This window comes from Charadrius vociferus, unplaced genomic scaffold, assembly GCF_000708025.1.
Source record: "Charadrius vociferus isolate BGI_N301 unplaced genomic scaffold, ASM70802v2 scaffold566, whole genome shotgun sequence".
NCBI lineage: Eukaryota > Metazoa > Chordata > Aves > Charadriiformes > Charadriidae > Charadrius > Charadrius vociferus.
The window spans coordinates 103,390-130,527 of NW_009649031.1; the positions used below are offsets into that span (position 1 = coordinate 103,390).

General features: G+C 40.8%; 2 protein-coding genes across 2 annotated transcripts in view; both read right to left on the reverse strand.

Annotated features, from left to right (window-relative positions):
* Window positions 1–2,657: 2,657 nt before the first annotated feature.
* Window positions 2,658–16,046, reverse strand: NUB1 (negative regulator of ubiquitin-like proteins 1). The gene is made up of 14 exons (XM_009887770.1): window positions 15,927–16,046; window positions 15,679–15,840; window positions 13,629–13,687; window positions 12,973–13,043; window positions 11,918–12,100; window positions 10,305–10,393; window positions 8,780–8,886; window positions 7,718–7,904; window positions 7,229–7,336; window positions 6,906–7,058; window positions 5,610–5,756; window positions 5,224–5,322; window positions 4,303–4,495; window positions 2,658–3,338 (listed from the first exon to the last, which is right to left on the reverse strand). Exons 1-14 carry the CDS (start codon window positions 16,041–16,043, stop codon window positions 3,175–3,177), a joined length of 1,839 nt encoding a protein of 612 aa, XP_009886072.1. The 5' UTR covers window positions 16,044–16,046; the 3' UTR covers window positions 2,658–3,174.
* Window positions 16,047–23,599: 7,553 nt separating this feature from the next.
* LOC104288898 (chromosome unknown open reading frame, human C9orf152) overlaps window positions 23,600–27,138 on the reverse strand; it is a 5,695-nt gene continuing 2,156 nt past the window's right edge. Inside the window, 2 exon segments of the mRNA XM_009887771.1 lie at window positions 23,600–23,674; window positions 23,676–24,184. Of these exon segments, the coding sequence (XP_009886073.1) occupies window positions 23,600–23,674; window positions 23,676–24,184 (584 nt within the window).

Consider the following 27,138-nt stretch of genomic DNA (forward strand, 5'->3'; position numbering starts at 1 on the left):
GGGTTCCTCTGAAGAGCCTCATCTGTGCCCAGCAGGAGTTGGAAGCTGTTCACTAGACACCAGGTCTACAGTGGTGACTGCACCGCCTCACAGGGCAGCCTGGCCCACGGCTTGACTGTCCTCATGAGGGAAGGGTTTTCCTTCTGTCCACTGGGAATGTCAAGTTGTGTCTTCTTCAAGGGAGAGGAGAGCAAAATGGGAAGATTTATTGGGTGCTCTGAACTTGTTATCTCTTCTCCTTACCAGGCTATGTCCGCCCTTGGTTTGGTTTGCCAGTAGCATTGGATAAGCAGTCAAACTCAAGAGAAGTTCTCCCAGTCTTTTTCCAGGTTCATTCCCCTCGGATAACCACTGAGCCATGAATAAACAAGGGTTCTTATATTTTTCTATTTGCAGATATAACTCTTTGTAGAACCAGTATAAAACTATCTAACCACATGTTTTTATTTTTATGGCTTTATTTATTCTGTACTACAGCAAGATAAAAATGCTGTGATCTTTTTTTTAGAATGGACTAATAAACATGTGGCATCTAAAGCCAACTGTCTAGTTCTTATTTTCTTGTCATTTAGAGGGGATTGGGCTGGCTGCAGATGCACAGCAGTTAGTAATGGATGAAATATGGAAAAACACCCCAAACATATCCTTTTGGAAACACTTCTGGGGCTGGAGTCAGGCATGCTGTAGAGCTGTCCTGCCTCCTGCCAGGCACCAGACTGCCAGAGCTCAGTATCCCTACTCAAGGGGAAGGAGTGACCCAGTCTTAAGGGAAAGTATGGATGACAAGCTCAGCCCTCATCACGGTGGCACTGCAGACCCCTACTCTGAAACCATAACATTGCATCATTGGGCCAGGTCTGTCATTGCTGCTGTACATGGCTTGCCTCTCCTGATGAGCAGCTTTGCTAGCTCTTACCTGGCAGACTTCCGCAGCTAGTATGAAACAGCATGTTAATTATGTTAAGTGCCTACCAAGAGAGGCTAATTTGGGAGGTCATCTGCATAGTGTAGACTTAATTCCACCATAGTCATAGCTCTGCACTGGCCCTGTGAGAAATGTTTATGAGAAGGTAGCTCTTGGTTGCTGGGGTGATGGCTTGCTATGCAGCTAATTTTATTGATATTTTGCTTAAGAAGAAAAACAGCAGGACAGGGTGGTACAGATGGTCTGGGCTATACTTTTTGTTTAAAACTTTGCCCACAGTACATTAGATGTGAGAGCTCATCTGGCCATACAGCAGCTCCACAGGGAATCAGCAAATGGATTTAATAGACATAGATCTTGTAAAGAGTGGCATTAGTGAGTCATTACCACTTCTGCCTGTTGCTAAACGTATCAATGTCTTCAAATACATGGTCAAAATTAACTTAAAACTTTTAGCCAACACCTCCTGCCCTGCTGATCACATAAACTGCACATACAGCTACTCAGGGGGGGTTAGGGGATGCTGGCAGAATTACATCATTGAGGAATGGCTTCTCTGACAAGCACTGCATGTTATGATGCTAATTTTAAATTCCCCAAGGACAAACATTCACTTCTTAAGTTGTCACTGCCAGTTTGCTGTGCAAGCCACTTTAAAGAGGAGAAATAGCCTGTACAGCCCCACGCTGCAGTTGATGCATGCCTCCAGGCTAGCATAAGGTAATGGCAGTAGGTTTGGGAAGCCCTCTGGCTGAAGGAATAGACTTGTGCTTTCCTGCCTACTTCTTATTAAAACTCACTTTGTATATTTTTCCTAATTTTCAGTTCTTTCATATATTCTAGTTTTGCTCTGCCTTTTGTCCAGTGGTTCCTCAGTGCTCTCCTAAAGAGAAACAGGATATAATGGTTGCTGGATCTGTTTTTTTCCTCAGAAGCTCGTGTTACTGGCTTTAGAAGTGCTTCAGCCTTCTGGGAGAAGATACACGACTACTTAACTTTTGTAGCACTTGTCTTGATGCAGAAGTATGAAATACAAGTAATTCCTTACCTGTGTGATCACTCCCTGCTCTTTGCTGAAAGGAAGGTAGCCAGGAAAAAAATCCAAGCCATCCACCAGAACTGAGCAGTCATTTCACAGGCCAAAGCTCTCCTTCCTCCAGTATCATGCTCGCCCTAACGTTCAAACCCTCATTTCCCCACCAATAAATGCCGGGTAAGAATAAACTGTGACCAGAGAGACGGTTCCCTTTCCAGCAGCAGCGGGGACCTCTGCTGCTCCCACCAACTCCAGCCCTGCGTCTGGTGCAGACGAGACTTGAGCTCCCTCTGCTGTGAGACTGAAGCCATGGAAAGTAAAGAAACTATTTTTAAGAAAAGCTGACCAGCAGGGGAACTTCCGTTCCCAGTGGAGAGGAGTGCTTACATAGCAGAAAAGGGGATGTTATAAAACACGCTAAAAACCCCCCAAATATTTCTCCAGAATGCTTAAGCGGGGTACAACTACTGAGACAGTGCCTGAGCCATGTTTTGTTCCACAGTTGATGAAAGAAAATCTTGTACTCCCCATGAAATCCATCCATCTTAAACCACACACCTGCAGGAGGTTAAGAGGAGCAGCTCGGGGAAACTGGTTATTTAGTTCTAAAAGGAAATACCCTACACTGGGCACTGGGCTCTGCGACGTAGTTCCCACTGGTTTTAAAGCCAAAGCACAGAAGACTCTTGGAGAGCAGAAGCAGCTCATAGTTACCTTTATTGCCTGTGTAACACCTGCATGAAGTGACAAGCAGAACACAGTATAAATCCATGCACAACAGACACAAATGTCTCTTAGAAATCTTTCAGAAGAAAAAAAACAGTTTGGAAGTTGATACCTCTATAACCTCATGAGATAGGTTTCCCATTTACAAACTCACTATTTTTTTAAAGCTGGTATTCTAAAATGGTATAGAAATGCTTCTTTACTTGAATACTAAATGCATAAGCTTATTTCACAATAAAAATATAGTTTAGTTCTATTAAATTTTCTTCTGAAAATAAATGTTTCTATTTTTCTGCTATGACAATAAATTACAATGTATCACAAATGTAGGCTTTAAGCAGATTTATAAATAAGCAGGAATTAAGTGTTCCACCTATAGTTTAACTGAATTCAAGGCATTTAGTAAGAGATAAGCTGAAGGTGCATTTATAATCCAAACTCAATTTGTCAAGGTAAGTACATATAACTGAAGTAGATATAATGGGATTTAATGCTGTGGTACTTGTATATAGGATAAGTATTCATGAATGATCTGTTCCTCTTCCTCCAGTGTTAAATCCAGATAATCCTCTTCATGTTCAGGAATATCCTCTAGGATTTCATTGACTGCCTCAGTCTCCATGTCTTCATCTGTAGGTGAACTAGAAGAACCTTTCAACAAAAAGCAGCAGTGAATTCAAAGGAGTTGGTACTCACTCTCCTTCACCAGCACGGAGGCTCTGCGAGCCCGGTACTGTAAAACCACTTCAGTGAAAATACCTCTGCAAAGGGTACTGCAGGACAGCAAGTTTTCCCTATTATTTAAAGCTGTAGGAAAGCCCTTAGCTGTACAACAGGGATCACTACAGCTCTGGCAAATAATGGGAGAGCGAGCGAGTGCACAGACGAGCAAGAGCATGTGTGTGCACATTTCCTCTTTGCTAAATGGTGAGTATCAATTACTGTTCTACCACATAAGGGACGGGAGGAAGGAGTATGTGGTCAAATCAGCTGACTGTATAGCACAGATTGGAATAAACTTCTAGCAATCAGAACCCAGATATTAGAAGCCCCCCCCAAAAAGAATCATCATTATCAGTGGTAGGTCCACAGAATGTGCTCTTAGAGTGCAACTTAGTACTTGCTCGCTGCAACAGAGTACAAGCAGGGAGCGGTTAGTTTGTTTTTAAAGAGAACTGGTGTGAGTGAGGAGAATCAGATGGGAGAAGCTAGAATTGCTTGTGGGCTAGAAGGGCCACGTGTTCCTCACTGGAGGAGTGAAGACACAGACACCTGAGGCCTCCAGCCTTGTGTGCCAAATCCATGGCCTGCTCAGCAGCCCTTCACCCTTCCCAGGACCCCTCTGTGGGTTACCCCTTTCTCCTGGGCTGCATGCATCTGACACGCTGCTGCAGCTGATACGTACCACATATGGTTCTACACAGACATCCCTGTCAGGGACTGCAGGAGCTGCAGCTTATCTGGGTGAATGGATGCCTTGCCTGTAATTATGTTACTAATAAAAGTAGTCTGGGGCATTACTCAAGGCCCTTTACCAGTATTTGTTTTGTACTAGAGCCAGAAGAACAGCCTTCCCCCTTCCCTCCCCTCTGCCTGCTGTATGCAACACTCTCACCTGCAGACTCTGTAGGAGAGTCTTTTGATGAAGCCGACTCTTCAGATGGACTGGAGCCTTCTGGAGACAGCTGCAGCGATGCAGGAAGAACTCCCCCATAATGAGCAAGGGTTTGGGAAGCTAAGTGAATGTTGCCTTTAAAGACCTTTAAAGCCTGCTCTGCTGACTCACGGCTGAAACCCATATACATCAGCTACAGGAGGGAAGGAAGAAAAATAAAAATAAGAAAATCTGGAGAAATCCAAGCTCAGCCAGCACCAGGGTCTGACAGGAATTTGACTCTGCATCTGACACAGAGGCAAACACTGCATGCCATGAATTCCAGGACACCGATTCTGGTTTACTGGAACAGTTAACAACAGGGTAGTGACTGATTAAAGGAATGGGGATGTTGAGCATAAATCAAGAGCCTCTTGTTTAATATCAGACCAATTCTTTTTCTGTTTTTCAAAAGGAAACTTCAAAGCACTCCAGCATATCAGAAGCATGCACATGCTATTTACTTCTAGTACTATATAGTTTTCTTGCCTATCTGTCATTGATTATGTAGCCACACTAATTACTGAAAAGAGCTTTTCACATTGCCTATGATGAGACACATTCCAACTGTTTCCCTTGTGTGCTGCAGTGTCGAGGGACTTGAATGAATTTCTCATTTGCTGTCTTTTTTGGGATAGGACATTAGAGTGCACAGACTTCACTCCACATCTGGGCATGACAGACTGATGTAACAGGCAGTGAGTACACATGGATTACATTTTAGCCTGAGTGTGACCTCACCATGAAGAGCAGATGCCAGACAAGGGAAGTGTGACAGCCTGAGTGACATGGGTCGAAGAAAATTGGTACAGTTTTGCTTAAGGAAGGTATAATTCAGAAACAAGACAACCAATTCCTAAGAAAGAAAAAGGTCCAACTTACTTGATCAATACTTTCCTGGGAAACCTGAAACTGGTCCATGGCCACAGGATCATCATCATCGTCGTCTTCCAACAACAACTCAGGATTGTCAAGAATAAACTACAATAAAACAGCGAGGGATCAGAACAGACCAACAGAAATACATATCCATACCGAGTACTATTGTATTTAGCCCAACAGTTAATCTAAGCAAACCTCAGCCAACTTAAATGATATCTTGGGCAGGGAAGCGGAAGTTCAGTCATTACACTTCAGAAAAGGTAGCTGTGAACTAACAAATACAGACTACAGAAAATAAGAACCTGCTACACAATAAATAAAAAAAGCAAACAAGTTTGTTTTTTTTTTTTTTATGTACAGAAGTACTACTCTTGAAAGCCACTTACCTGAAAAGCTTGGTCCAGGTTTCCTTGTGTATTACGAAGAGCTACTTGAGCAGCTCTCTCTGAATAGCCCATACTTTTCAAGGTGTTTATATCTTCCAGTCGTTGCCTTCTTTTAGCTCTCTCCTCCCTCCTTATCTGTGCCTTTTCCTGCAAGAACACATCCATTACAAAGCTCACTATGCATGGGAATGCTTCAGCCTTCCCCCACGCGTATACGGTTTCTTGGATATACTTCTTTGAGTTTCAATCTCTTGAGGAAAAGGGATTTTTTTTTTTTTTTTAATACAGACTGCGCTGCTAGACACTTGTTACTAAATAAAGTTGCATTTCCATGAGCTAGCACTGTTGCCATACTTCCGCTCTGCAGATCGGATCTTACGCTATCACAGCTATTATAGGCCCTGTGTGGTAAGTGATAAACCCGTTTGGCAGATGGGCCTGTAGACAAGACTTGCCAAGGACATACAGTCAGAACTGGGCATGGAGCCAAGGAGTTCTGTTCAGCCCTTCTCTCAGCCGTTTGACTTTTCCATCCACATTTCACTGTCTGAAGTCTAGAAGTGTCACCTCAGCTTACCAAACATAACTTCAGGCACTTCAGATCTAGACAACACTTTGCTTTAGCACCAAAAAAACCCCAACCCCAACACCCAAACAGAACACCTTTCTCCCCTCCTGGATCTTCCAAATCCAAAACCACAGTCAGTGTAACTTGACAGTCACCCTCACAGCACTTTATTGTGCAGCCTCTTGTCTTTCAGACCAGCCAATCCCAGGAGTGACAACTTGATCGTGGTGGTTTTGTTCCCATTTGGAGCATTGCTGTCTAGCAAACACTGGTACAAAGTCTTCCTATACACTTCTGTGGTACAACCACAGGTCTTCGGCTCTCTCATTGCATCCATTTTGGGACAGAGCTTCCCTTGTTCTATTAAGTTTTGGTTTGAAACTTGTGGTAACAGACACCAAACCGTTACACTAACGGTGCCAAAGCATGATAATCAAAGTCCCTAATTTAGCACCACATCACACAAACCATGGTCTTACAGACACCCCAACTAATATGATCCTTGATTTAGTTCTTTCACTGCACCAAATCTACGAGGGTGGCGAGACACTGGAACAGGCTGCCCAGGGAAGTTGTGGATGCCCCATCCCTGGAGGTGTTCAAGGCCAGGTTGGATGGGGCTTTGGGCAACCTGGTCTAGTGAGAGGTGTCCCTGCCCATGGAAGGGGGGTTGGAATTTGATCTTCAAGGTCCCTTCCAACCTAAACCATTCTATGATTCTATGGTACCTCTCTCCTGTTGGTGATAAGATTGGCAGCGTGCTCCACATTCCCCTGGCACGCTCGCAGTGCAAGACGAGCTTCTTGTTCGGAGAATCCCAGAAGCGAGAGGCGATAAACTTTATCAGGATCTACGGATAGCTCTTCATATAAACGAGATGCCTGGATATAGAAAGGACAAAATAGTACTACTTACACTGTTGCCAACATACAAAAAAAAAAAGTCTCCCCATTTTTCTGAGCAAGCAAAGAACAGGGAGAAGGTGCAAGACAGCACCCAAACACAGGAGCTAGTGTGAACAACTTGAAAGTTTTAGTTAATGGTGTCTTACCTTCTGAATATACTCAGCAGCCTCCTTTTCTCTGCCACTGTGATAGTGTCCTATCCCTTGAAGGAGGTAAAGCCGTAGAAATAAAACCTTCTCACGACCATAGCTTCCCTAAAGAATTGTTTAAACAAGGGGGAGCGGGGTGGGGTGGGGGGAGGGCATGTGGGTAGAAGCATATGGTAGAACATCAATTCATTATGACTAGAACACTTTACAGATTTAAAGAAGAGACAGTCACTAATATGTCACAGTGTGCAGATAAAGTATTGAGTCTAAACCACTGATGTCTGTGCATATAAATGCATGTTTGCCATGACCTTTGTGTTGGGTCCAATGCTTTCACTGTGCTGACAGTTACACAACTAGATTACAGGCTACGGAGATACGAGAAAACTTTAAACTTCTACAAGTCAGTCTTGTAACACTTGAACAGTAACTGAGTATATGTAGAAAAAAACCAAAGCCACCCTAATTAAATGAAAACCAGCATACTTTGATATCAATAAGTCTTTCATGGTTCTCCCCATAGCACCTCTGGAAGCACCTCTGTGCTGTGGAGAGCTTTTTCTCTGCATCGTCCAGGCAGTCCAGCTGTTCCAGGCGGAAGTAGCACCACACTATATCCAGCTGCAGTACTGCATAATTATCAACGGTATTCAGCAGTTCTGTGCTACACTCACTGGAAAATAAAACAATTATTGGTTTTCTAGGAGGGGTTCTTTATTTTTTCCATGAACTTTTTAACACTAATAAAACATGCTGGAAGTACGCATACTCACGTATTTAAGAACACACACACTTCATAATTGAGGTAGCAAACTGAAATCAGTGAACTTTAATAAAGCACTAATCTCCCATCATATTCACTAATACATGGGGCACTAATGATAACACTACATCTCAAAAAATTACAGTAATCACAACTCATTTTGTTACTATTTAAGACAGTATCTCTTTAAAAGCAGAATGGAATTAAACCTTGTGTGATCTTCGAAAGGATGGAGTCAACTGTCTTCCTTAATGCATGTGAACACAACGAGGTCTGTGCCAGTCTCCTTGCACATGCACACAGATGAGAAACAGATGGGGACAGTATTACTTTTGGGGATCTCAAAAGAGCAATTTAGGGCTCTGACTGCTGACAGGAAACTAATTTACCTGCAGAAACCCTGGAATGGTTACCAATCTCAGCTATCTGCTCCACCTTTTACAAGAAACTATTACTTCACAGATGCAATTGCAAATTAGTACCCATGACTGTTTCTCAAGCTACCACAATTTATAGCCCAGTACATGAATATTGACAGTTTCTGTTTATGTTGATATGAAAGATTTAATTGCCCAGCGGCAGTATCTGTTTCAACTGTTTTACATGAAGCCACCTGTCACTGCAAGTCAGAGTCTTTGTCAGCTGTTTCCCATCTGCAGAAGGGGGTGTGAAGTAATCCACAGCAAAACAGGCCCTGATTTACACGCACAGGTAGAGCTGAAGCTGTTACTGTATTTGGTTGACAGTAAAGGAAAGAGAGGCAAGGGACTCAAAAATGTTCTTACCAGAAGTGTTTATCAGCATCCAATAAATATGGTAGTGCTATTTCATAGTCTTTCTTCTTCATTAGTGCTCTGCCCTTCTCATGATAACCCATTGCCAGCACAAGTGCCTAGAAAAAAACAGATTGAGATTTTTTTGCACCTTCCCAACTCACTTTTATAACTAAACCGAAATATCTGGATAATCCATTAAAAGCCCTTGTTCTTCCTAGAAAAATACGGATGTATCAGTTCTGTACAAGCAGTACTTTTTCATGCCACTTCATATTTTTCTCTCATCTGTTAATGTTAAAATATTGTCTAATTAAAAGCAATGAATGTTACTGACACATGAAACATTGCACCAAGTTTGTTTTAAGAATGCAACCCTAGATAGACTTCCAACAATGAGTGATAAAGAGCTAAGCATTCTTCTGGGTGCTACACTTCCTAACAGCATCAAATTTTTTTTTGCTTTGCTATTATAACTATCTTGTATAATTTAACGATTCACCTCCTGCAAAACCCCAGAACCGAAAATTAAATTTTGAATGTGGCCAGAAAACACTCTACTTCCTGCAGTATGACAAATGGAAATAATATTTCTAGATAGAAACAGCCTGCAATATTTCCTTTCACCCACGTTCAATACTGATGAAATCTTGTGCACTTGAACATTTGATGCTTTAACTCTCCAGGTAAATTACTACTTTCAGCACTTCATCGGAACAGCATGCATTGTGAGAACGGACAGTTGTTATTCCAATCATCCAGAAACTCCAGATGATACAGAAAACACAGTATGCCTCCAAAGAGGCTAGGACAGCAGTTAGCACACACTGGAGCCTGCTCATTTCTTTCTTGAGGTTTTTTTTTTTTTGTTACTGGGTGTAATTCCAAGTATTTGTAAAGATTTTTATTCATCTTCAGAAGATTCAGCAATCTTAAAAGATAGGATCTATCACTATTCTTCTGCTTCAGCAGCTGACATCAAGCATGTCACTCCTCCTGTAATTCAATCCATGTGCCCAGCCACAGATATTTTCAGTTGAGAATGTGGAACTTTCTTGAATGATAAACAAATTTAAGTTTGAGAGGGGTCACAGTGCAAGCAATCTCAAAAGTATTTTTGAAAAGTCCAATTTTGAGAGACTCATTGAGTTCCCAACTGAAACCGAGACCTAATGAACAAGTTATTTCTATGTTGTTCTAGGGCACTCAAAATTTAAAATAGGTGCTAGGATGTAAGAAAGTTAAAGCTCATCTTAAAATACAAAAAACAAGATACAGACCACACAGGGGCCAGTGCAAGATTAGAGCTTCAACTAGATCAGCAATCAGAGGTCTGTCTCCAGATGACTGAAGTATTCCCAGCTGTAGAGTTCTACTTCAATTTTATTTCAATTTTTTTTCTATCAAGCAAACATCTACTGGACCCAGGGTTACCTTCCCAAAAAGTCCGACTGTATTTCAATCCCATGTTTGAAATGCTTCAGGAATCAAGCTTTAAAAAGCTGCTTTAGTAGCCCTGTAAGATACTTTTACTTACTTTTTTCGCTTGAGGAGGAATCTCGATTGACCTTCCAGTCTGATTAGCTATATCTAGATACGGAACAGAATCTGGATCCAAGTACTCCTCTGAAAGATGAGAAAAAACAATTGAAACTAAGTACGACCTTAAACAGAGTAATTCTGCTGTTGTAAGATTAAGTCAGTAAGTACATGGTTAAACAAAAAAATCAGAATTACATACAAAGGCTGCATCTGTGGTTTTTTTGGACATACCTACCAATACCGGCCCTAATCAGACAGACACGAGGAACTTTTAGAAATGTCAAAGGAAAAGACCCTGTTCATCCAGAAATTTAGATGCAACATTACGAGTTTCATGAATTGTAAATAATTTTCTGCAGAAGATGAAATCCCTGCATTTTACACAAGATAACATTTGAAATGCTTTATCAAATAAAGCATAGAATACAAATCCTGCACTCAACTGAGCTGAGTTGATAAAACTGAAAAAAATATAGCTCAGTATTTTCCTTTTCCCCACATCTTTAATGCTTATAACCAAACTGCCAATTTTGTTTTCACTTCCATCTGATTTACAATAAAAAGATGCTTTTCTTGTAAACAAAAGATAGTTAAGGAGGAATTTGTCGAGATGAAAAGCTTCTGCCCTGCAATTTTTCTCAGATGAAACAAAAGGGTTGTTAATCCTTTCTGCGCTTCACATGGCTTCACGCAGAACCTTCAGCCTGTGAGCCCATTACAGACTCCACTCTATACTCTGGCATTGTGCTGTAACTGACAGTTATGGTAAATACCTAAAAGAGGCTCTATACAGAATTTAAGGGCTGGGGTCTAAATTACCCCTTAAATTCCTAAAAGGAATCACTTCCTTCTTTTGTTCAAAATCTGATATCATAGTAAGAAACAGGCTGTCACTGACCGTTAAAAGCAGCTTTGTTCACATATTTTTGCATTTGGCAGGACTTCTTTATGTACTCAGTTTCAGTTTTTTGTTCGTGGATTTTTGAAACAGTAAAATAGAGAAGTGCTTTAAACTCACCATCTAGCAATGCAATTCATAAACACAACCTCATTTTGAAAAATTATTGCTGTTAAATTGACTATATCCCTTTAACTTAATCCACAGTTGCCAGCAATCAACATCAAATGCAATGAGAATAGAACAGCCACTTTACAGATGAGAATGACAACTGAGCTGCTCTGCACAATGAAACCATGGTTACGCCCAGCAATATATGAAATAAACTACAAAAAAGTCTGTAATGACTTATAATACATTATTCCACTGTGCTTATGTCTACAATAAATTTAAAACCTGTTCTCAAAAGTCGTCAGTCCCTTAACTGTCAAGTGCCAATTAAATAATAATTGATTCATATTATATCTTTCTCACAGTGTTTTCTGACATTCTAGTCATGTAAGAAGAGTTGAAGTAGAAGAGGAAGTTTTAGTCAACTTAAATTCCAGTTTTCAAGTAGGTAGAAACCTAGAAAAGTATAAACTGAAATCCAGCCATGGTACAGGCACTCTATGTTGAAAGTCCATAGAGAAGATAATTTTTGATACACAAGAATTAATAAACTCCCATCTTCCCCCCACAAAGAAAACCAACCCAACAACCCCCTTTACCTCTCTCTGCTAGAATTTCCAAACCCTTCTTAGTTCTTTGCATCTTGTCATTTATTTCTTTTTCTTTCTTGCATTGAAGTTCTTCTTCCTGAACTTTTCTTTTAGTTTCCTCATCACTCTGTTCCAGTTGAAGGACCATCACTTTTGCATTGTGTGTTACACCCTGGTCCGCAAGGGTTTTGCCTGCAAAATAGTGTATGATGAATACAATCCAAATACTCTATTCGTGAAGACAGACCGTTTTACAACGTACTGCCATTGGGGGGAGAACAACACCCACAAACAAAACAACCTGAACAGCCCCTTGCCTTACTCGCACTGTACTGAAGAACTAGAGTTAATGACTAGATTCAAGAACTCAATCAAAACCCCTACCAATTACTGACATTGTCAGCAGAAACTCAGAAATTAGAATCAGACTTACATCTTAAAAGTGCTTTTTAAATGACTGGTATGTGTCTTTGCTTGCTTTTTTCAAAACATTCAAAAACTACAAGTTTCTATTTCACTTAATGGATCTTCAGGCAAAAACTGGAATAACAACATGTCCAGGATCATACACTGCAACCGTAACAGGATAGAGGAACTGGAAATTGAATCTGAGTTCCTATTGTCAATTCCATGACTATTTCTGACATATTCTAAGGGAAATAAATGTCAGACGGATGTTTAGACCATCAAATAAAGAGAAACCTGCTGTCATCACTTCCCACAACATGTCTGACAAATGGAACATGTATAAAGCATTATAAAAAGGTTTTGAATGCACTGTTATATAATATGGTTTTGGAGGAAGTGTAGGGTTTCTCTTAAATGTGCATTTTCAGTGTTTCAACACTTGAAAAATGGATTTGCAACATTTATTACAGGATTCCTATAATTACTCTAATTCTATCTAACAATTTGAATCACTATAATTTATTACACTTCCTGTAGAGCAGAACCTTACAAATACAATTGCTATTCCTTGGGAACTCCTGAAATTAACAGAGTTGCAAGAATTTTTTCTTCTGAGAATCAGCAACCAGAATCTTATTATACAACTAGATACATACCCAGGTCGAGCTGCTTCTTATTTATGATTATTTTGATAGCATCTTCTTTTAATGCATGTTTCTGTGCTATCCTGTGAAATAAATCATTCCATCCATGAATATAAATTTATAAAGCTATACAATATTTCTGTTAGAATAACAATAAAACTTAAAAATGAGTATGCTTGAACTGGCTTAGAACTTTTGTATAGAAGGCTGCAACAAGAAAGATAACATCATCAGAAAGTTTTGTCTACCATATAGGGAAAATTTGGGATACAGAAACAGAAAAAGCAAAACAGACAGAAAAGAATCTGATTTCATTAGGCTTAAAAACACAAAAGGAAGAGAAGCCAGTATTCACCGTTCAGAAGACCTGCCTAGTTACAGATTTGGAACACTGATCACTAGTGCCTTCTCGGGTACTTGCTGGGGATTTACAGAGAACTATCTTCTTCCACAGTTGCAACTTCCCTGTTTTCTATCTGTTAAACCACAGCTTCTTACATGAAGAACTGCCCTGCAGGGACACTGGACATCCGATTCAGACATACTCAACAAACATACATGCTAAGAAAAAGCTTAATCGAACAAATAGTGCTCCATTTGTCTTTTTTTTAGTACTGTATGACATTGTGCTATCTAATTAGAGAAGAACCAAGGGTGATTACACTTACTGCGATCTGAGCTCCTTGCCTGTGACGAACAGGTTAGTTTCCAGTGGGATTTTTCTGCTCTGTAGTAATTATATTGGGTGGGGGAAAGGAGGAGGGAAAGGGGAACAAAAAGCACGATATCAAGATACTTTGGACATTTTCTTCATTGTTTTACAACAACTACAATTTCTTTTTCAAATAATAATCATGTTAACAGGGTTATGGTTGAGCACACATATTAGTAATTTCTGCGTAGGGAGTCTTCTACTTACTATACAGCACTAAAAATAAGCGTAACAGCAGAAGATTCAGAATTCAATAAATCTAAATTCAGAATCAAACAATTTAAACTGACTAATTTAATTATGCACTTCCAATCTTAACTCTGCTTTGTAATTATGCCACTCACCTGTGACTGGCTAAGTTATGATTAATTCCTATTAGTGACTCTGGTCCCAGATTAGATAAACTGGAATTTTAAATTAATTAATTCCCCTATGCCCAGTAGCATTGTAAAGAGGAATTACGAAACTATTTAACTGCATGGCAATCACTTAATACCCGCTACCCGTTAGTCCATTATATTCCCTTGTAATTATTTTTCACTACAAGAGAAAGAACAACTGTGATTGTGTGTTGTATTTTCAGTATTCAGCAAAAGAATAATAAAAGTCCTTCTGAAGCATAGGTTACCATCTAAGATCTTCTTCAGAAAACAAACCACCATTGCCCTTTTCCAGAGTGACCATTCACTTCTGCTGCTGGTAAGAATATTACAAACCCTAAGCACCCCTAAAAGAAATTCTCTTTCGCTGTTCTCAGAGTGGACAAAGACATACAGCATTGGGGAAGATGCTGCTCCTGCACATGATCAAAACTTGGAAGTGACTGGAGATAGTTGTTGTGCTTGCTAGAGACTGTTTTTAAGGGGGAAATATTCCCAGTTAAGAGGCTTTATGCTAGTAAGAACGTAACCAAGGGCCTGCTCTGTCCTGTGACCAACCTGCACAGCACCCTTCACATCCATATGGTTGGATCCTCTTGACCTTCAAAGCAGAGCAGCTGCATCCAAAGTGCTGTTTGAGATCAGTCCCTGGCCCACGTCAGCCCTCACACTGTGCCTGGGCATTGCTTGGCAGGATACCAGGGGGCTGCACTAAGCGGCATCAGAGCCAACGCTAACAGCTTGACAGTCCATCAAACAGCTGCCAGTGTATCCCCTACCTGTGTTTAGCTGACTAGCACAGATGTAGCCACAGAATCCGGCATGGTGACCAGTCTGACACTGATTTGATTAGATTCATATCATTATTCTGGCATATTTTATTCATTAAACTAGAGGTTGAAGTCCAGCTTTAAAAGGACAAGACTTAATTCAGTTCTATCTTTGTGAAGCTTTTAGGAACCTGACTTTGAAAAGAACAGGTAAGTACCACCACCACAGAAAATCCTGCTTCTCGTTTCCAAGTTCAAACACCAGACATGCCTATTTCAAAATAAGTTTAGTTAGCTGCCTGGGCTGGATAATGTCATCACTGTAAGAATATTGCCACACGTCATGGTTAAAAGCTAAAGATCTTTTCACTGTTATCAGCTGTACATGTTCAAGTTCAAGTTGCTTATTGCACTTAAAGGGATTTTTTTTTTTTTAAATTAAAGCTGCCATTTAAACAAAAGCTGTGGTAATATAGTGATATTCATATGCTAATTCAGCTTTAGCTATTCTACAATTGAAAAAATACACCTGCTCTTTGCCACTAATGTGAACAGTTGCATCAGAAGGAATCAAACTGAACTAGATAGACACTTAAATCTAATTTACTTTTCTTAATTGAAAGAAAATTTCTCATTACATCCTAAAGGGAAGACAATTACTGATCTCCCAGTATTATACTACTTTGCCATGATATTCCCACATACCCAGGAAGCTACCACAGTAACTCCCCCCCCATTTTATATACCTAACAAAGATCTCATAAAACACCTGAAAAAATTTGTGTTGGATACATATCTAGAACTCAAAAGGCCGAAGTAAAGCTACTTATCCCGACTTTTCTGCAATGTCACTTACTTTTCTACGAGGCAGATATATATCAAGTCTCGCAATCCCAGTCACTTTAAAATTTTCATTTCCTGTTCCACGCTCAATTGCTTTACACCTTATTTCTTCAAGCATATTCTCTGTATCATTCTCATTGATATTCAGCTTGGATGAATATTTTTGTACAAGCTCCTAAGAAAACAGCAAGAAAGACTGGGAAAATGCACTAGCAGGATGACATGGAAGATGCATGACATCAAATCAGAGAGAATATTTACCTTCATCTCTTTACCAGCTTCTTTTTTTTCGTTTGTATATGGTGGTTTCCATAGCTGAATTTTGTCCTCTCTTAAGCAACTTGTCAGTTTTGCTATTAAATACTTCTTTTGCGCCATTCTTTTAAAACAAAAGCAAAACAGAGGAGAAGAAAGAAAAATAATAAATCTTTTAATTTAGCTTTCCTGTACCAAGATATTGTACTTTTTCAAGAATTGTAGGTGACATTTTGGAATTCTGCAAAAGTAAGTTGAGTATAAAATGCATTCCATGCATTTTGGTGAGGAGGGGAACCAGAGCCCCAACTATAATAAAAAACTGGAAAAGGGGTGAAACCTGGAATACAGCAGGGATAATTCAGATGCCCCTATGTTGGGCCTTGCCATTTCAAGAGAAATTAAACTTCTTCCTAACCCCTCAGGCCCAAAACTGAACCAGTACTCAAGGTGGGGCCTCACCAGTGCCAAGTACATTGGGATGATCACTGCCCCAGTCCTGCTCACCACATCATTCCTGATACAGGCCAGGATGCTGTTGGCCTTCTTGGCCACCTGGGCACACTGCTGGCTCTTATTCAGCTGGCTGTCGACCAACACCCCCAGGTCTTTTTCTGCCGAGCAGCTTTCCAGCCACTCTTCACCAAGCCTGTAGCGCTGCAAGGGGTTGTGATTTACGCCTTACCCCCCCAGTCTCAATCATTTGTCAAGCAAACAAGTTTATACACTCAAGCTATACAGTAGCATGAAATGCTATTGTAAAATTCTGGTATGACAACAATGACATCGTGGGTGTCACTTTTCATATTCCAAGAGATACTCTTCCTACTCCCACTGCAAAGCTAGAGAAGATACAAGCAATATAAAGTGCAGAGGCCAAGATCAGAGATGAAGTGTATCGTAAATCTGCACCAAGCATTAAAGTACCCGTCACTGGGGAGAAGATGATAGTGAGGTAAGAGTTTAGACTGAATTCATCACCAAAAGTTACTCAGCTCAGAGAAAGCAGCAACCACTGAATCAACATGCCACTGGAAAAAAAAAAAAAAACAAAAAAACCCCACCACCAAACAAACCAAGAAACAGAGAAGGCAGAGAGAGGGGGCAAGCAAAGGCATATGCAGCGATATCAACAGAAGAAAAATCAAATAAAATCTACGTGCATATTAAAGCATGAGAGACTTGGCTTTTGGACACTGGGAATCATATGGAAGAAGCTGTCCTTTAATTTATACAGAAAAGCATTTAAAATGTTGGCATATATGCACTAAGGTTGGCACTGAGTTTTGATTAATCAGTTTCACTTTTCTTTCAGATTGGCTTCATTTTCTCATTCTTGTTTATTAGCACACTGCTCTCAGCAGAAAAGAAGAATCAAACATTTCTATCCATGTTTCCAGTTTCAAAGACTGTTCTTTGCTCAGAAAAACGCTATTCAAGAGCAAAAAATCATAGGCAAACAACCATTGTGCGCTAAGTTTACCAGTTAACCTTACCTCAACCCCAGCTTTAGCAAGCTATGAAGAATCTTTGAACACTGCAAAGACAATAGTCTCTTCTAAAGAGGAGTCAGAAGGATTAACTGAGCAAGTGGATGGTTTAAGAGTGCTAATTGATTGCTATAATTTGCATAGTGTCTGTCCAAACTAGGAGAGACTACCACGCGCTCTTTTTCTTGCTGGGATGATGTTGGTGTTATTTTAGGGCCAAAGCAAAACACGGCATTTACCAAGCAGAAAGCAACAAACATGCTCAATTTTCAAAAGATTACACTGAAGTTATTAATGCAGCTTCCCCCCTTTTCCAAAACATGGCAGGCAATTCTCATGAACAACCCGTAACAGTAATTTTCCCACTTTTAGGTTATGCTGAAGAACCATTTTATAGCTATAATTCTACTTGACATTAAGAAACAATAAAGGTATCCATGGCTTTGAGTCAACCAGATAAAGTCTAAAATTGCAACCTACACTTAAGACTGAATTGTAAATACAAGTGGCACTTATAAATTGGTCATTCATCTTTTTATCAATATCATTTTACAGATTCACAAGTTTTTGATTTCTTACTAAGCTATTAAAACGGAAAACACCACTGCAGTCTCCAATTAAACTTATTTCCAACCCTCTATTAAAAAAAAAAAGTTCTGCTTTCACAAAGACAAAAGTTATCATTTTATATGTTATCACTTTAACACAAATTCGTATTTAACTGCAACTAAATTGCAAAAGAATCATTAGCAAAAACATTTCAGACTTACTTTTCCATCAGCCAACACCGCAAGTGCTCCTGACACTTTCGCTTTCAGTAAGAGTTGAAAGGGACTTTCCAAAAACTAATTTCAGTAAACAATCAGGGGTATTTCCTAAAGGCTATTTTGAATGCAAGAATGAGTTCTTGGTAATTAAAATGTCATCCTCTAAAGCCAGTTAGTCTTATATATGACATAGAAGAAAACAATTACAGAAATAAGCTTAAAAAGCTAAATTAAGGAGGGAAAGAAGAGCGAATTCTCAGAGTGGTTTACTAACAAAGCAGTATGCATTAGTTTTTCCCAAAGACAAGGCGGTAAGCTCCGTGGTGCGACCATGGTACATCCCCCATGGCTAAAGGAGGGGTAAGAGACAGCAGCGGGGTGATGTGCGAATAAACCACGGGCCACCGGCTCAGGGAAGAGATGGCAACCCAAACACTGCCAGTCCCAGCCTGGGGCATCCTTAGGCCTCCCCAAGGCACATCCAGCCTCTTCCCCACCTCGAGAGCACCGAGGCCACGAGTCACCGGTGTCACCGGGGGGGGTGTTAAGCCCGGCCACGAAGCCGCCACCCCTTCCAGGCTGCACTAAAACACGGCGGCTGGGGAGTACCCGGGCAACCCCGGCAGGAGGCTCCCAAGGCGGCAGCGGAGCTGATGCAACTAGCCCCCGGGGCAACCGCAAGGCGGGAGGCGGCCAGGCCGGGCCTGGCCGGGCGGGCACGGCGGGAGCCCCGCCGCCTCAGCCCTCGGGCAACCCACCTGCGCCCCGCGGCGGAGGCCGAGCCTCGGGACCCAGGCGGTCTCTGAGGGGAGCTCGGGCCCGGCAGGGGCCGCCCTCCCTGAGGCGACGGAGCCGGCAGCGGCCGGGGCGGGTCCTCGGTCCCACCAACGGGCGGGGGCAGGGCCACGCGCAAGCCCCACCCCCTCGGCGGCGCCGGCGCGCGCTTCCCTGCTCACCCGCCGCTCGTCTTGCGGTGGGGGAGTGGGATGGGCGCGGAGGGCGGGGCCTATGTGTCCCTCACACCCGCCGTTGATTGGCGGGGGAGAGGCGGGCTCCTACGGAAGCCCGGAAGGGAGAGGGATATGGGAGTGAGGCGGGTGCTTGTCACGTGGGTGAAGCCACGCTCCGCTCGCCATCTTAGCGGCCTGCCCTCACTTGGCGGTGAGGCGTTTGTAGGTTTTGTGATGCTCAGGGGGAGGTGCCGCTGTCCCCGTACTGTCTTATAGCCCAGCCTGGCTTGCTTGTCCCCAGGGAAGTGGTGGTGGGGGTCTCCAAAGCGCTTGGCTACCTGAGCGAGTCTCCTTTCCAGGAGGGGTAGGGGCCTGGAGGAGGCTGAGCATGCTGCAGCCATCCCTCAGCTGCCGCCTCTGTATTTGGGAGATAAAAGGGCTGAAATTCCTGTCAGTGCTGGGAGGGAGCATTTCCCAAAAGGTTGAGATGCTGTGAAAGGTGCCAGGGAGGATGGACACATGAGGTTTTTTTTCTGTTCTCTTTGAGGGCAGCAGTGTTCAGGGTGAGCATTTGCGCGTGGGCTTCTGTTTCCCCTTTGGGGGCGGTGGGCAGGCTCTTGCCTGGTTGTGGTGCTGTTTAAAGTTAACCTGGGTTCAGAGACTGCGCTGGACGAATACATGGGGTGTGTGTGGAAAATCTGGTACTAAACACCACCTCACGCTGAGATGGTGCTGGAGTGTCACTTCTAGTACCCATAATGCCCTGGCGTGGGAGCAGGGTAGGTGGCCACACAGATGCTTGGCTGTACAATGGAGGTGGCTCAGTGTTGGTTTGCATACGAGGCCCTCAAAGGGTTGGGGCTTGTTCCTGGTATCTTTTTGGTGCCTGTAAAAGGCATAGGTGTTCTTTTAATGGGTTGCACCATAAATAATTAACTCCTGTGGGTTAGTTCTTTCATGTGGCCAGCTGTCCCAGCAGGAAAGGGATTTTATTCTAGCTGCTCTGATGTGTGACTAAAAACATTGCACTGGAGTATTTATTCCAGAATGGATGGGCCTGCAGGACTGTGCTTTTGTAAAACATTTTCTTTAGGCAGTCATGCAGACTAAGTGGCGATGCTGCATACTGCAGCTTTGGAAATGGGAACCCTGCAGGTATCATAAGCTTGTGAGCAAGAGACTGAACTAGAATTTCAGGATTCCAGGTGCCCCTACATGCATAATTCAGTCAAGTTTGCTTGCTGATAAAATAAGGGTAAACTTGCTTTTATGGCTGTCTTGAGTTCAGTGCTTGAAACTTAGCTGAAGCTATGGTAACGGAGTGATTAAAGTAATTGTCCCATGATCTCTAAACATGAAGAAGCTAACCGTTAAGTGTTTTCAAAATCAGGTGCACTTGAAAACTGGAACTTTCTATAGTTGCAAGTTTTCCATTCTTTCTCATATTTCCCTGTTTAATTGCTATTATAGCTGCTTTAGTAAAAACAAGTTAATTTTCTCATTAGGCAATGTGCCTGCGTGATATTTCAGTGTCTTGAAATGCAAGTATAGCAACTTTTCTCATAACTAAAACTACTCCACTATCAAATAAAAAATTTAATGAAATTGTTCTTCTTCTTTAATGTCCTTGGAAATTAAATTGAAAGACTTCTCCAAAGGCAAAAGAACTTTTCTAAAAAAGTTCCAGTCAGTACAAAGTGCAGTGATGTGCTAGAGAAGCTTCTGGAAAGGATAAAGTGTTTGTATGAAAGCTCTTACAGAGGAGTGAGTTAGTTATTCCATACATAAACCTGCATTGAGTTTTAAATCAAGGTATTCAAGATCCGTGTTTAATTAAGATAACTAATTCAAAGCACTTTAAAATCAATTTAAAAGTGTTTGCAGAAAATAATATCACTAATTTCGTTCCAGTGGGTTTACAGAGTAGGTAAGTGGCTAGGTAAGGTTATAAACTTTCTGTGATACTGATTTAAAAGATTTAAAAGTTTAAGTTGCATTCACTGAAATGTTGTCGAGTGTATCATTGCAAGTATCTAGGCAAAATGATCTTGAATTAATTTTTGAATAGTTTTACTAGTGGCTTCCTGCTAACATAGGATTTTTCTTTTAGTTATTCCTTTAGCTTTGTCATCTACAGACTTGGAGATACAACAGAAGTAACACTCCAATATAATGATAGTCAGGAGTACAAATCAGTATATGCTGTAATCAGCAAGATAAGTAAATAGAAAGCTAATGTGTGCTACATACTTAAGAAAAATTCATTGTCATTTGATATTTCCCTCAAGGTAGTTTCTTGTTTCATATGAGCTGGTTGTTACCCAGTATTTTCTTGCTATTATTCCTATACCTATTACACATACCTTTTTTATCTTTTTTGTTTGTTTGTTTTCTTTCTAATCTTTCTTTAAATATTGTAACCACTGTGAAGAAAAAAAAAAGTATCTATGATTCTTTATGAATGCCTTGTGCCTACCCAGAAGTAGAAATCGGTATTTGAGGTGGAAACTGATCTGGGTGGACCAGTTAATTGAAAACCTGAAAAATCACGATGAACACCTTTTCCCAAACCTATGTCTTTGTTTTGCTGCTTTTACTGAGTATGAGTGGAAAAGTTTTCAGGAGTTACTGTGGTGTACTCATTGCTATTAGTAATAGCTACTGCTTTTCAGTGCTGTCTTAAGGACTGTCACTTAAGGGACAGGTGCCTGTCTGCCTGCTGGTGGTGGCTGGATTGGTGTGGGACACTACAGAGTTTGGGTCTGAAACTGTTCAGTGGCGTAGAGAAAATGATGTTTGGCCAGAGGGACTGAAATAGCATTATATTCCATCATATTTTTTTATATTTTTGTGGACTTAACAAAGTACTGTGATACACTTACAGCTGTGAATCTCCTGCAACGGAAGCGTAGGCTCTGACTGATCTGTGCAAACACCTCCAGATGTAGCATCCTCCATCAAACACAGGAAAAGTCAGTTGAATTGTATGAAGGATTAATGGTTTAAAGTTGTGTTGGATGCAAAGAAAATGGTAGTTTCTCTTAGAAATGGATGATGCTGCTCTGTCTTTGACAATAGGATTTTATTTGCACATTAGTATTAACTCTGTTTCCAAGATAACTTATGAGGGGATGGTTTATCTTTTGTGCTGAAAACAGTTTGTGTTTAGAAGGACGTAAACCACTGCTGAGCATCTTTGGCATTTTTTTTTTCTCATTCTTTTTTTGAGTGTGGATGGTGTGATGTTGAGACCACGGTGTTAACTGGGGATGTGTGCTTGCAGACAGTTCACAGGGATCATGAAGAGCTTTGTTGGCCATCCACCTGACCCTCATTTTACTGTCCTTTCAGCGCTCAGGTAGATACGGAATGCTTCAGAAGAACCAGTGGCTGCCAGGTGTATAGCTTGAAATTAATGTCGTCATGAAATGGGGAGACATTTCAAGTCTCCAATTTTTCTGAAGCTTACATTTGAAAAGGAGACCTGTCTGAATACTTACAGCCAGAAGTGGGTGATATGTAGCTTGTGTTTTTGGCATTGAAAAGCACCTGCAAAAGAGGGTCTCCTTCCTCTAAAGATCTTGCAGGAGGGAAGATCAGAAATAGCTACTTCTAAAAACTTGCACAGGTTTGTGATGCAGTTGTGCCACAAGAGAAAATGTTAAACCATATCTATAAGAAAATAGTTGTACTACTATGGTTATATTTCTGTAATTGAAATTGTTATATCACCTTTGTGTGCGTACAGTTGTAACAGCAGAAAGATGTCTTATACTTCTGGTAAGAAAGGTACATTGATATAGGGTATCGAGGAGCTAAGTAATTATTTCAGACTTCTGTTTTCTAATGAAATACTGGGGATATATGGGAACCAACAATATGTTATTATAGAATTTATAGATAAGAAAAAGGTGACATTTACTAAATCCATTAAAAAAATAACAGAAATGAGCAAAGGCGTTATTCATTTATTTTACAAATACACAAAATAGAGTATCGTGAATATCTTTTTTCAAGGAAAGTGAAGAATGAAATCACACATTAAGTATACCAGTCACCTTCAATGCTGTTTGATTTGTTACTTATTGTCTAATTAAATCATACCATACTGAAATTTAGCCTACTTGCTTCATCAGTAGTTCTACTAGTCTTTGCTACAGCTCTTTCAAATATTTCAAATATTGCTGTGATAAAATCTTAGCTTCTAAAATCAGTAATGTGAAAATAATGGGGAGGGCGGGGGGGAGGATAAAATTGCTCCTATATCTCAAGTGGCAGAAGTGAGTATCTGTCATTGCAGCCCAGCATCTTCGTGGAAAACATCTCATTTCACACTGTACTGTAAAACAATGGATCATATAGTGAGGATCTTCCTTGGCTAATAAAAGTAGTAGACCTTCAGCAGGTCAGTCAGTGTGACGAGGAAGACTATTTTGCTATTTTAAGTTTCAGTCAAGTTTTTGACTTATGTATTACTGTATGTCTTTATTGTGAGACGTATAGTCCAAGCCTCCTTGCTGCTTCAGATATTCTGGGCCCTTTTTTGTTAGGGAAAGGGTAATAGTTTAGTTTGTTGCAGGCTGGTGTGCATTTTGTAAAAGAAATATGTTGATTTGACCAGGCTGCTGAAGTGGCTGATTTCAGTGGAGGCTTTTGGCAGGCGCTTGCAGTGTTGCAGCCACTCTCTTTGCTGAAACTGTCCAATGTGCTTGAACTTCCCAGTTGACTGAGTGTGGATGGTTCACTTGCTCCTTCTAATTCGTTGGGTTGCAGTGTGCTGTTCCCCTTTGAAATCAGTCTCTGATTGTCAAAACTGCATGGTCTGTTCTTGCAGTGGGAAAGATCCCAGGGAACCCCGCGACAAGGGGCTTGCACCAGGCGGTGGATTCCCAGGTGGGTACGCCATGGTGAGTTGTCTTGTATGTTGCCACTGCTGGTCACCTCCAGTCTTACTTTTCTGACAGGAACACATTCTGTAAATGACTTTGATCTTCTCACTTTTTTATTAATTAACACAGCATTGACCATTGATTCTGGGAGAGCAGATTCGTGTTCACCTACAAGAGAAATGCATGTACGCAGGTTACTATGGTGGCAAAAATTACAGGTGTAATTTCTGTGGCACAAACTCAACCGAAGAGCTTTAACAGATGAGTTTATGTGTATTCTTTCCATCTGTGGCTGAGAGGAGTGCAAGTTCTTTTGATGCCAGGTTATAGAGTAGAAATATTTCATGCTTGGTTTTGCAGTTCTGAGGACATAAATGGTACCCTAGGGTTAGTCAAATGAAAATGGAGATTTATCAAGTCAATATTGATCTAACTGGTACTTTAAGACTCATTAACAACACAGATTGAGAATTGACTTCCAGTAATTAATTGCTTGTAAGCAAAAATTCGTAAAGTGAGCAGGGACTTGCTCTCTGTGTTGGTAGGTGCTGTGATTTGAAAGACAAAAATGTTCTGTTTGATACTGTTTGAAGTTTGTATTCACAACTTAAAAATACCGTGACCACTTCTAGATGAAACAAGTTGTGAATTTCTTTCTTCTTTTTCTTAATGAGGGATCATTGACGTATAGGCTTGTATTTTAATATTTACTGCAATTTTACTATTGTCGTCAATAAATGGTGTAAAGTAAATAGCTTATAGCACTAGTGTTGCCTGAATGATTGCTTAGAGGAAAAATCTGCTTGCTCCATGAATGGTATGGAGTAGCTGTAAGAGTGGGAGAGAATCTGGTCAGTGTGAAAGTTACTGTTAGAAACGTATAAGAAATTAAGAATAGAAATGCTAATGCTACTTTAATTACATGTAGCAGCCATCAAATTACTGAACATGATGGGCTTTCTGTGCCTTGAAAATTAATAGAAACTGAACCATTACACTAAAGATAAACGGTGCTGTTGACATTGCAACTACTAATGAAATATACTTAAGTTAGTATAAATATATTTTAAAGTAGGAGTTTTACAAAATGCTGACCTTATTTGCAGGGTTGGGTTATAGAAGCTGTGTCTGTTGCGGTATGAGTTATGGAGCATATTAAAGTGAAAAAAGTTGCCATAGAGGAGTGCTGATTATATTCTGAAACAGAATAACTGAATATCCATTTTAAAAGAATTGTAACCCTGAATTTGAAATGAAGCTGGTTTGAATGGGATGCTGCCTTTTAAAAAAAGCAACAGCACAACTCCCCTTTTATAAGTGTCTTTCATACCATTGTGACAAGGAAATATTTGAAGATGTCACACCCAGCTGATTTACTGGCAGTAAATGAACCTGTACAACAGGACTTCAGCTAAGGAGGGGCTGTCACTGCTGTCTTTGGCTCCCATTGCTGAAGCAACACTACCAGTGTGGTATCACAGATTTTTTTTCTGCTCCCTGGGTTGCCCGTGTAGCGTTGATCTGATAAGAGCTGATTTGCAGCCTGGATCTGGGAGTAAGAACTGAGTCAGTCCATATCTTCTGCTCTCCTGCAGTGTTACCAGGAGAAGGGAGTCTAAAGCACATGCGGAGTGTAGAGATATAGATGTGTTTGTGCATATGTCTATACAGTGAAGTATGCTAACAGAATTTCCTAGGGTGAAACCATTCATAGAGATAGGAACACACAGTTTTCTATCATGTAACATTGAGAATCAAAGTTATGACTAGACTTCATCCAGGAAGCTTGGGTGTCTACAAAAAGTCCACTTGCAAAATAGAGCCCTGTGTGTTCTGCAGAACAGCACAGTATAGCACCAAGCTACAAAAATCAGGGCTTGTCCTCCATATGTGAGAGAAAAAGCAAGAGAGAAAGAACTGAGAGATGGAGGTGATGCAGCTTTGCATGTTCTTGTGGATGTAATTGCACTCTTGGTTGAACTGGCATTGATAAGCAACATCAGGTTTTATCTTGAACCTTACGAAGAAGGTCTTCAGGAGAATTATGAATTGGCTTGAGTTGATCAGAGAGTTCAAAGTAAGGCATTTAGTCCAGTTTTAATAGTCTGGACTGATTTTGAGTTCAGGTTTGATTTGATTCCTTGGCTACAGGTGCAGCACACAAAATTGAGCAATGACCTCTGATAGAAATGTGAGAGTCCTGAACCACTATGTATTGAATTAACACACATTCAGTACTCTGTAAACTTCTAAAGAAAACTTTAGTTAGACAGATCTTTGGTCTGTTTATTTTTATTTCTTTTTTTTTTTTTAAGATGTGCATAATAGCCATGTTGCAGGGTTGTTTACCATTTGGCCTTTTTCATGTGCTGTCATAGGTAGATACTTCTAAGGTTCTGGAGTGACAAAAGTTAATCTTATTTCAAGTCAGCTTGGGAAATTCTTGGAAGAGATTTCTGCAGTCAGAGCCCCAGTGTTTATTCTGTTATGACTGCATGCGCTGAATGCTCCCATTTAATTCCTAAAGTAAATACTGTTTTTCAGCTTCTTAGCCAATAAATAATGAATACACTACTGTATTATTCCCTAGCTGGCAGCTTTCAAATCTTGTCATGGTCTTTGTTCTCAGATAATCAGGAACAGGCAGGAGCACGACCGTGGCTGTGTGTATTGGGGAAGGAACAAAAGAAAGTTGTTTTCAGGTGACTTCTCAGTTACTAACCCACTGGTCAAAAACCTAGAAAAGTTAGATAATCTTGAGTTCTGTTTAAAGGTCCACAATTTCATGACTCTGGCAAACAGGTAGTGACAGACAAAGCTAAAAGTCCTCAAGGAAACTTGGAGTTACCATTCCAGCTGTGGTACAATACACCTGAAATGCTCAAAACCCCTGTAGTATCATGGATGGTCATCTGGTCTGTCAGGCAGGAACAATTTAGGTTTTTACTAGTTAGAACAAAGACCTTTGGCAGGGATTTTTAAAACCATGAGGGACTGAAGGTGCCCCCCTTTCATTAAGTTTGAATCTCAAGCTTTTTGTGTTTGGCCTCTGAGGTTTGTGTGTATGTGTGGGGTTGTGGTGGTGCTGTCATTGTCCCCTTTGCAGCCCAGCCATGATCTTA

What these genes read in the sequence shown, in the direction of transcription:
- NUB1 (XM_009887770.1), bottom strand. Translation starts at nt 16,043, where the DNA reads ATGGCGCAAAAGAAGTATTTAATAGCAAAACTGACAAGTTGCTTAAGA. An exon ending in TATATCTGCCTCGTAGAAAA is followed by an intron (nt 13,688 to 15,678) that starts GTAAGTGACATT and finishes TAATTACTACAG; the next exon opens with AGCAGAAAAATCCCACTGGA. An exon ending in TTATCACCAACAGGAGAGAG is followed by an intron (nt 5,757 to 6,905) that starts GTACCATAGAAT and finishes GTGTTCTTGCAG; the next exon opens with GAAAAGGCACAGATAAGGAG.